Here is a 10000-nt window from a genome sequence, read left to right as displayed (position 1 = left end):
TTTACCTTGGTTGACTGGTGACGAGAACAGACTGGAGCGGTTGTTGTGTCCACACGTGACTGTGGTGACATCACAAAAGCCGCTGGCGAGGAAAACATGCGGCCATGCACCTCAAACGGGGCGACGGGGCTGCTCGGTGCAGACGGAGTGCCAACACCATCGTGCTGATCATACACCTCCTCACAGTCAGCAGAATCATCACCGTGCTCTTCATCATCACGCTCGTCGGCCGTGTAGAAGGAATCCTCCATGTCACCTTGGTTCTCAACACCAGCAGCGCTGCTTCGGCCGACATCACCAGCATCACCCTCCTTGGCACCAGCAACATCCATGTCCAAATCGCTTGCGCATGTGTCGAATGACTCTGCATCGTCCTCCTCCTCATCGTCGTCCTCACCAGCGCTGCCATGACCAAAGGAGTCATCCATGACAATCATGCTCGCGCCCTGATACTTTTCAAGAAACGATGTGGCCGCAGGCATCACAACACTGCCATGTTCATCACCGAAGCACTCATCGCCACGACTGTCTTCTTCCTCCTCCTCCTCCTCCTCCTCCTCCTCCTCCTCCTCCTCCTCCTCCTCCTCCTCCTCCTCGTCATCGCCATCACCGGCAGTGTCGTTGTGGAGTTCTTCATCACCGTCTTCATCCCTTTCATCGTGTGTGAAGGAGTTGATTGCATCGTCATAGTCAGCGCCATCATCACTGCTATCATCGTGTCTTGATGCCGCACCTTCTCCTTCTTCTTCCTCCTCCTCTGAGGTGACAATCAATTGAGAGGGGCGGTGGGCACTGCCAACGACTGGACTGTCTGCGTCGCCGAATGCGTTTTCATCATCTGCACAGCCATCGCTGTCAGCATGTTCATCATGGCCATCACTGCAAAGGCCCACATCTGCCTCGTCCATCGCTTGTTCCATCGTTTCACCTGTGCATTCCGCTTCTTGTTCATCATCTTGCTGTCCTGGGTGATTGCGTTCCTCTTCTTCTTCTTCGTTTTCGCCCTCATCCTCATATTCTAAGGTGCTGCTGGCGTGTCCGTCGTGTGTTTCACCGTGATCTTCAGCGTCACCATCACCATCACCATCACCATCACCATCACCATCACCATCACCATCACCATCACCATCATCATCAGATTCATGAGCCACACGGCGCTTGTGCTTGTGTTGTGCGTGTGTTCGCGACTGCTGTCCTGCATCCTGCCCCTCGCGTCGCAGCCGCTCCCCTTTGTCTGCTGCGCGTGTGCGGGCGCCGTGTGCATCACAATGGTCCACAGCCTCGTCCTGGTTTGCTTTGCTGAACAGCAATGCGTGATTTGATGTCGCAGACAGCTCTGTGGCCGGCAGTGCCCGCACGTGTGCCTCCAGCTCCTCATCATCAATCTGGACAAGGGAGCATTTATCGAGGCGGGAGAGGCAGTTCGATACAGGGAAGGTGAGCAGCACAGTACGTTCGAGTCAATCTGAATTGTCATTTGAGTTCACACGTGTCAAATAAACTCACGGGCACTCATACAAACTACATCAACCCACCAACCAATCAAGCAACAACCACACCACACATTCACATTCACACACACACACACACACCTGCTTGCCGTGGAGCTGTTGCAGCTGCACAAATGTTTCGGAGACGGACGTGTCTTCCAGCTTAAACAGAGCCTTGATCTCCTGTGTTGCGCACACGTGAAAACGACCGTGTTCAGTGTATGCACACACGGATGAGAACACGATCGAGCAGGTGTGAGCACACGTGGGTGCTTGCGGTGTAGTAGCGTGTCAACCACCGCCAAAACAAGAATAAAGCAGCTACAATACACAACAACCACCTCCTTCATTGATGTCAGTCTGGGTGAGTGCGTACATTGCGGGAGAAGTAGCGATATGGATTCTGCGATGACGTCGCCACACGAGACAGCCCGTCCTTGAACACCTGCAGTGGCAATGACACGCACATGCACGCACGTGAACGAAACCTGGTTGTGAACAACAATCCTGTCGCCTGCAACGAGTCTTGAAATGCCCAAACAAGAGAATGCACCCACACACACACACACACACACACACACACACACACCCACGAACGCACGAGAGCACATGTGCACTGCTGTGTGGCTTTCAACAAGTGCAGATTCATGTACTCGCCTGCTTGCGGTAAATCTTCTCCTCGATTGTTCCGCACGTGATGAGGCGGTAGACAACAACACGGCGCGTTTGCCCAATTCGGTAGCTGTTGAAGCAAAACGCGTGCACACATGCGCAAGAGAAAGGCGATGAGGTTAAACTGCAGATGACGGACATGTCACTCGTTGCATCGACGGCTGAGGTGGAGCTGTAGATCGAAAAGGGGGAGGGGCGATGTCACACACACACACACACACACACACACACACACACACTCGCTCTCTTTCTCTCACTCACTCGCTCACTCACTCACTCACTCACTCTCTTACTCACACACACACACACACACTCTCTCTCTCACTGCTGCAGTCACTCGCATCCACACATGCACACACACACACACACACACTCGCTCTCTTTCTCTCACTCACTCGCTCACTCACTCACTCACTCACTCTCTTACTCACACACACACACACACACTCTCTCTCTCACTGCTGCAGTCACTCGCATCCACACATGCACACACACACTGACGCAGAGGCAACACGCACGCTCTGTCGACGGCCTGTGCGTCTGTGGACGGGTTCCAGCTTGGATCGAAGATGATGACGCGGTCTGCCCCTGTGAGTGTGAGACCAACACCACCAACTTGCGTGGTGAGAAGCATGCAGAAGATGGACGCGTCGCTATTGAAGTCATCAACGATTTTCTGCCGCTCATCCGTGTCGCTGATGGCACCATGCAGGCGCGAATGTCTGCGATGGTGGATACACGAAACGCGCAAGCACAAGGCTGTGATGAGAACTGTGCTGCATTATCACTGTTGGAGTTCATGGAGTATTGCTTGTGGCCAAGCGCAGGCATGAGTACACACACACGCACGCACACACACGCACACACATCACACACTCACACACACACATACATACACACACACACAACGCACGCACACACATCACACACATACACACAACGCACTTGACGCCCTGTTCGTTGAGGACGGCGCTGATGATGTCGAGCATTTTGAGGGATTGGCTGAAGAGGAGAGCGCGGTGGCCCTCCTGTCGCAACTGCTCAAGCAAATGCACGCAGAAGCGCAGCTTGCCAGATTGCTTCACCACATCGTGCAATGACACATGCGGGTTGAAGATTGCGTTGACCGTCTCTTCATCGAGAACAGTGGACATGCCAGCGTGCAGCTGTGAATCTGCTCCGTTCAGCGCTGCTGCTGTCGTGTTCAAGTCCAACCGTTCAACACCAAGCGTGCCCACACCATCATCATCGTCGTCATCATCATCATCATCTCCAGCGCCGTGATCATAGCTGTTGTTGCGACTGCTGCTGCTGCTGCTTCCACGTCCGTTTGTGCTGTCGTCACGTGCAGTGTCTGTTTTCTCATCAGCGTCGCGGAAACCAAGAGCAACGTGGTACTGCTGCTGTCCACGCAGCAGGCGCGGGTGATCACACAACTGCATTGAAGAGATGTTTGTGTTGTGGAGGTGGATTGTGCAGCAATGTAGGTGCGTATGTGTGTGTATGCGCAGGTGGTGTGAGGATGTGAGCGAAGGAAGCGAAATAATTTCGTGCAGACAGCGAACCACGGCAGCATGGTGTGTGTGTGTGTGCGACACAACACAACATACAGGATACAAAGTACAACACAGTCAAACACACAAACGTCTATCAGCATACAATCACAACCTACACACCACAAACACAAAAACGCAAGTGCAGACCTTCTTCATGACATTGAGGGCGGCGAGCGGGGACTTGGTCGAGTTGAGAATCTCTTGCACGCGTTCGGAGTTGAGGAAATGCGTGTAGATGCGTTCCTGCAGCTCAGACAGCCGAATCCACATCACCAGATCGTCCTTGCGTGGTAGCGACTTGGGCGCGCCGCTCTCATGCTTCACTGCACCGCCAGCATCATCGTCATCATCGTTGGCATCCGTTGGCAGCTGTTTGCATGCGGAGGCTGCTTGGTCAGGGCTGTCGTCCACAACAGCACAGCCAGCCAGCACGGCATCTTGTGCTGTCTTGCCCTGGTCGCCACCTCCTGTTGTTGCAGCAGCGTTGACACAATGGCAGTGTGGAACGTGTGAGCTAGAAACGTCAATTGTGTCTCACGACAGCCACACACACACACACACACACACATACACACGACAGCTACACACACACACATACAACTCACACACACCCACACACAGCCAAATACACACACGCAGGCACACACACACACACACAGCCAAACACACACACCTGAGCAAAGCGCTGTTTTCTTCTCGCGTCGGAGAAAGTGTGGCTGAATCAATTTCCGCAGCGTCTCCGCAACCTTTGAGATGCAAGATGAGAACATGGAATGGATTACAGAGTGGGGATGATGGTGAATGTGGAGGCATGCTCGTTTGTGTTGTACGACCGTGCCTGCGCTGAACGTCAACAACGTTATTCATGCGCTGCTGCACAGACAGGCAAGTGCACGCGTACACAACTTGTGCAAATGCGTTTTGTTCTGGCGTACTCACCTCTTGTGCGTCCAGCTTCTGCATTCTGGTGGCCTTTCGGTCGGAACCTTGCACAATTGTCTTCTCAAACTCATTTGTGAAGGTGCGACGGGATCCAAGCAGCGTGCCAAAGCACACAAAGTCAAACAGCGCCCACAGCTCGCCCAGCTTGTTCTGGATGGGTGTGCCTGCAGCAGCGCGCGCGAAAAGTGTTCCGAAGTTTTGTGTGAAGGCGTACAAAGGTGACAGGGACCGCCGTACGCAGGAGAAGCATACCAACTTGTTTCACATGCCACCACCACCACCACCACCACCACCACCACCACTACCGACGACAGGTGCGCCATTCTTCCTCCCACACGGCGTCCATCTCCTCAGAAGTGACAGTATGCGCGGGAGGGGAGGGCACACACACACACATGCACGCACACATGCATACATATGCATGTGCTCATACCGCTGAGAATGATTCTGTTGTCTGTGTTCACTTCGCGAATTGCCTTTGCACTCTGGCTTGTGTGGTTTCGGATCTTGTGCCCTACAATACCATTGCAACGATGGCAAGTGAGAACTTGCGTTAATTGGGGCTACATGGCATCCACCAAATGAGCTGCTCACTATCCGCGTGCCACACACACACACACTTGCACACACACATACATACACACACGCACATACACACACACTCACACACGTACACACACACACACACACGCACGCACACACACACACACGTACACATACACACCTTCGTCAAGAATGACGTAGTCCCACACGTGACCTTCGTGGTTGAGGTCATCCGTTGACGACAGCACCATCCCGTACGTGGTCAGACAGATGCCGCCTTCCTTCTGCCTCACACGAACGCACGCAGACGTTACACCCCAGGTTGAAGCAGGAATTGCATACTGAAGAGCAGATGTAACACATGGAGCAGGCTGTGTATGTGTGTGTGCGTGTGTGCACGCGCTATGTGTGTTTGCATGATATGTGAGGCGCACGAACCAGGACGGACATGAGGGCCTTCCTCCGTGCGGCCTTTCGTGTGCCGTGGAACACCTGCAGACGAGTAGACATTGCATTCTGTGAGCACAAGCGCGGCGACATAACAACTGCGTGCGTGTGACGACCCGCGCATAGTCTACATCACATACACGCAAGCCAACAAGCACAGAGTTTCCTACACGGCACGAAACAATACAACACAACACAATACAACACAACACAACACAACACAACACAACACGACACAACACAACACAACACGACACAACACACCTGCACGTTGACGTTTGGTGCCCAAAACGCGAGCTCCTTCTTCCACGTGGCGGCGAGCGAGAGTGGCAGCACAATCAGCGCGGAGTGGATCAGCTCCGAGGCAAAGAGGCCATCGAGATACGACGACACTTGCACGGTCTTGCCCAGACCCTGCCATCATTGGCAGGCCGCGTGGTTGTGTGGTGAGGTTTGGCATCCATGTGACATGCAATGCTGGTCGCAAGTGGTTTGGGGGTGCAACCAGATATGTATCACGGGGATGCACAGCACACCTCCAAACCAAGCATCCACAAGAATACACTGAAAGCATAGACACATATGTGCACACGCACATACATACATACACAGGCTGCACGTTGGTACCATGTCATCGGCGAGGATGCCACCGTGCTGGTTCTTGAAGAGCGTCCAGAGCCACTTGACACCTTCACGCTGGTGCTTGTACAGCTTCTCGTACGTGTCCTGGGGCAAGAAGAAGCGCTCATCCAGCACACAGCAGCCCGTGTTTGGGTCCAGCACAAACCCGTCCCCGAGCGGCTTGCACTGCGCAATGATGGCCTTGAGCTTTTCGATGCGTTTCGCCAGCTACGTCAATGCAAGCGCGAAAAAACACATGTGTGTGTGGATACATGTGTGTGTGTGTGTGTGTGAATGTGAGTACTTGTGTGTGAGTGTGGTTGTGAGTGTGTAAGTACTTGTGTGTGTGTGAGTACTCGTGTTTCCTGGGTGCATGCATTCGACTTGTATGCGCATGTGAAACACAAACAACTGCACCGTCCATAAACACCTTTGGAGTGGTGAAGAGGGTGGCGGCCTTCTCGTACTTCTTGAGGGCGGCCCTGTACTGGCAGGCTGCCTGCTTCTCTTTGGCTTTTGCGATCAGTCGCTTGAACAAGAGCTGCGGGTTCCTGCCTGCGCCTGCGTTTTCTTCGCCGTGCTGTTGACGTTCATGCACGTTGCCATCGCAGCTCTTTTGCTTCTTCTGCGGCGCTGCGCTCACGCCAGCACCAGCGTCATTGCCGCTGCACAGTTCCGTCAGTGGCATGCTCACTTTCTCCACTCAACGGTCACAGTGACAGACGGAGAGCGAGAGTGAGAGCAAGCGAGAGATGGAGGGAGAGTGCGTGTGCGGGGTTGTGGAAGCAGCCACACAGTTCGTCGTGCTTGGTGGACGGAAGCTGCTGTTTGAAATTTCCCGGCGACTGAAAATTATGTGTATTTTCATACAATCGCCACAACCCGCATAACACCCTTGAGCTCGCAGCAGCGCACACAGCAGCCAATATGAGCATGTTCCAGTGGTTCCAGGATGTGGCAGACGCCGAGCAAGAGAAGCGGGAGGTGCGTGTGCATGCTGTGTGCTGTGTGCTGTGTCAGTTGTGCAGTGTGCAGTGTGCTGCGTGAAGTGTGTAGTGTGCAGTGTGCAGTGTGCTGTGTCAGTTGTGCAGTGTGCTGCGTGATCTCTCTCTCTCTCTCTCTGTGTGAACGACGTGTGCACGAGAGAGATCAAGGGGCTGTTTGTGGTTGCTGATTTGTTGGATGCTGCGTCGGTGTCGACCCATCACGTGTGCACAGGCCATCAAGGATGTGGTGAAGACCATTGAGCCGAAGATGCGCGAGATCGAGCGCGCCCTGCAACAGTGCCATCACCTCCCTGCCGACAAAGGTATGATGCGTGGATTCAAGCACAGCCTGCATTCTCTTCTTGTGGAAAGTGCAGCCGTTCAAAGCGGCCGTGTGTGCACTTCAACAGCAGCAGCAACGTCTGTGTGATTTTCAAGTTGCTCGCCTACCCGTGCTTGTGCTCATGCCTTGGGTTCTGTTGTGGCCTGCGTGCGTGCGTGTGTGTGTGTGTGTGTGTGTGTGATGTTTGCGGGTTGCAGTTGGAGTGTGCACGGCCGAGGCAGCCAAGGGGTTTGAGGCCATGAAGGCGCTGTATGCGCAGCTTGCGGAGAAGGTGCCGCCTGGCGAGTACTACCGCTACAACATGCACTGGCGCTGGGTGACACAGCAGACCGTGTACCTTGCTGCCCTCATGACCTTCCTCAACGACGGCAGCGTCATCCAGCTCCAGGATATCCAGAACCTTCTCGGAGGTGTGTACGTGTGTGTGTGTGCGTGTGAGTGAGTGTGTGCGTGCGTGTGTGTGTGTGTGTGTGTGTGAGTGTGTGGTGAGTGTGCGTGTGGTGGGTGATCTGTGAGTGTGCGTGTTGTGCGTGATCCGTGTGCATGTTCGTACGTGTGAGTATGGCTTGAGCGCACGATTCAACGTTGACCCACAGTATTCTCACGCATCGCGGCCTCCATCACCCACACACCACGCCACAAACGGTGTTGCTGCTGCCAGTCACGTCCAACGACCCCGCAGACTTCCACATTGACGTTGAAGACTACCTGATGGGACTGTGCAGCCTGCCATCTGAGCTGACGCGCCTGGCCACCAACTGCGTGACCATGGGCGACTTTGAGCGACCGGTCACCATCTCCCGTTTCATCTCCAACCTCTACGACGCATTCAAGCTCCTCAACCTCAAGAACGACTCCCTCCGCAGGAAGTCCGTTTGCGTGTGGCTGTGTGTGTGTGTCTGTGTCTGTATGTGTCTGTATGTGTCTGTGTCTGTCTCTGTGTGTGTGTCTGTGTCTGTATGTGCGTGTCTGTGTGCGGTGATGTGTTGGTGTGAGTGAGTGTGTGTGTCCGTATGCGTGTGCGAATGAGTCCTCCCACCGCCCGTTCACCATCACCTACTACACCCCCCTTCCCTTGACAGGTTTGATTCCCTGAAGTACGATGTGAAGAATGTGGAGCAAGTTGTGTATGATCTCAGCATCCGAGGCCTCGCCAAAGCGAAACCAGACCAGCCCCAGTAGCCGCACCGCACTGCGAGGCGTGGGATGTGGTGTGTGACGTGATGTGTGTGTGTGTGTGAATGATAGATGTGTGCGCGTGTGTGCATGATAGATGTGTGTGCGCGCGTTAAGCTCTTGCTGGCTGTTAAGATGTGATCTGTGGTTCCTTGTCTGAGTTCATTCAGTTTGCGGTTGTTTTGGGTGTGTTTGTGCAAGTAAAAGATAATGCCACTTGCTCATCGGATGCCAAGTACTTGGTTGTCTGCTCGCCATTGTTCATTTGCACACAGCAAACAGCAAACAAGCAAGCACAAAAGAGGAAAGGGTTGAAGGCAGCAATGGCAAACACGCACAGGCACGCACATATGAACGCACACAAATGCTGTCACATCACATTGTGATGACATCACACCCAATACGCAAGTGTGCAAACATGCGGGCGCAGCTGCCGCCATCGTCATCATGATTGGATGTGGGAGATGATGGCTGGTTGGATGGGGTGGAAGGGATGTGTTCACTCGAGGAAGTCTGCGGTGTCGTTGAGCCACTTGAGGTACTCGTTGTACTCCTGCAAGCAGGACCGATGGTGATAGCGAGGGAGGGGATGAGACGAGGTGATGGGTGGAAGGAAAAGCAGAGCAAACACAAGGGCACTTGCAGATGCAAGCGAAAACAATGGTACAAATCACACACACACACACACACACACACACACATGAGCACACACACACACACACACACACACATGAGCACACACACACACACACACACACACATGAGCACACACACACACACACACACACACACACACACACACACGAGCACACACACACACACACACACACACACACACACACACACACACACACACACACGAGCACCACGGATCACCAGGCATACCGCGTCAGCGACGAGGCCCTCGATTGCGCGGCAGAGCTCGGCACCAACACCCTTGGAGGCGAGATAGTTGGCAGTCTCCTCTTGTACCCGCTGCACACAACCGGGAACAGGCAGTGACATGGGGGAAGTGGGATGTCAGGTGGTGTCGAGGGCATTGTGTGTTTGCATTCGTCGGATGTACAGGCATGAAGTACAAGCATTGCACGCAAAGCAGAACGAACTCCATCCATCGGCATCTTCACACACACACACACACACACACACACACACATCCTACTGACTTCGTCGAGGTGCTGGGAGTCGTGAAGTAAGACGGTGTCGTACTCGTCGTCGCTGGCA

The 10000-nt window shown here is 53.9% G+C and overlaps 3 protein-coding genes across 3 annotated transcripts in view; 1 reads left to right on the top strand and 2 right to left on the bottom strand.

The window, feature by feature from the left end:
- PTSG_12442 (uncharacterized protein) overlaps nucleotides 1-7112 on the bottom strand; it is an 8347-nt gene extending 1235 nt beyond the window's left edge. The window contains exons 1-15 of the mRNA XM_004993231.1: nucleotides 6702-7112; nucleotides 6278-6499; nucleotides 5915-6064; nucleotides 5642-5695; nucleotides 5385-5487; nucleotides 5094-5174; nucleotides 4658-4824; nucleotides 4392-4464; nucleotides 3866-4185; nucleotides 3108-3598; nucleotides 2681-2884; nucleotides 2148-2232; nucleotides 1867-1935; nucleotides 1593-1673; nucleotides 6-1385 (exon numbers count right to left, since the gene is read on the bottom strand). Of these exons, the coding sequence (XP_004993288.1) occupies nucleotides 6-1385; nucleotides 1593-1673; nucleotides 1867-1935; nucleotides 2148-2232; nucleotides 2681-2884; nucleotides 3108-3598; nucleotides 3866-4185; nucleotides 4392-4464; nucleotides 4658-4824; nucleotides 5094-5174; nucleotides 5385-5487; nucleotides 5642-5695; nucleotides 5915-6064; nucleotides 6278-6499; nucleotides 6702-6959 (3738 nt within the window). The 5' untranslated portion in view covers nucleotides 6960-7112. The remainder of the gene's footprint in view (nucleotides 1-5; nucleotides 1386-1592; nucleotides 1674-1866; nucleotides 1936-2147; nucleotides 2233-2680; nucleotides 2885-3107; nucleotides 3599-3865; nucleotides 4186-4391; nucleotides 4465-4657; nucleotides 4825-5093; nucleotides 5175-5384; nucleotides 5488-5641; nucleotides 5696-5914; nucleotides 6065-6277; nucleotides 6500-6701) is intronic.
- Nucleotides 7113-7142: 30 nt separating this feature from the next.
- PTSG_06397 (uncharacterized protein) lies at nucleotides 7143-8993 on the top strand. The gene is made up of 5 exons (XM_004993230.1): nucleotides 7143-7255; nucleotides 7490-7580; nucleotides 7798-8010; nucleotides 8262-8469; nucleotides 8683-8993. Exons 1-5 carry the CDS (start codon nucleotides 7199-7201, stop codon nucleotides 8780-8782), a joined length of 669 nt encoding a protein of 222 aa, XP_004993287.1. The 5' UTR covers nucleotides 7143-7198; the 3' UTR covers nucleotides 8783-8993.
- A 223-nt stretch (nucleotides 8994-9216) lies between these two features.
- PTSG_06396 (uncharacterized protein) overlaps nucleotides 9217-10000 on the bottom strand; it is a gene marked incomplete at its 5' end in the record, with an annotated part of 1924 nt that continues 1140 nt past the window's right edge. Inside the window, 3 exons of the mRNA XM_004993229.1 lie at nucleotides 9217-9329; nucleotides 9662-9751; nucleotides 9943-9994. Coding sequence (XP_004993286.1) covers nucleotides 9276-9329; nucleotides 9662-9751; nucleotides 9943-9994 — 196 coding nt within the window. The 3' untranslated portion in view covers nucleotides 9217-9275. The remainder of the gene's footprint in view (nucleotides 9330-9661; nucleotides 9752-9942; nucleotides 9995-10000) is intronic.

Source organism: Salpingoeca rosetta (assembly GCF_000188695.1).
Source record: "Salpingoeca rosetta unplaced genomic scaffold supercont1.14, whole genome shotgun sequence".
Taxonomy (NCBI): domain Eukaryota; class Choanoflagellata; order Craspedida; family Salpingoecidae; genus Salpingoeca; species Salpingoeca rosetta.
Note: the sequence above shows the minus strand (reverse complement) of the source record. Positions and strands in the feature narration are given on the sequence as shown.

Coding starts and splice junctions, on each gene's coding strand:
- PTSG_06397 (XM_004993230.1), top strand. CDS start 7,199: ATGAGCATGTTCCAGTGGTTCCAGGATGTGGCAGACGCCGAGCAAGAG. Junction 8,011..8,261: donor TATCCAGAACCTTCTCGGAG/GTGTGTACGTGT, acceptor TGCTGCTGCCAG/TCACGTCCAACGACCCCGCA. Junction 8,470..8,682: donor AACGACTCCCTCCGCAGGAA/GTCCGTTTGCGT, acceptor TTCCCTTGACAG/GTTTGATTCCCTGAAGTACG.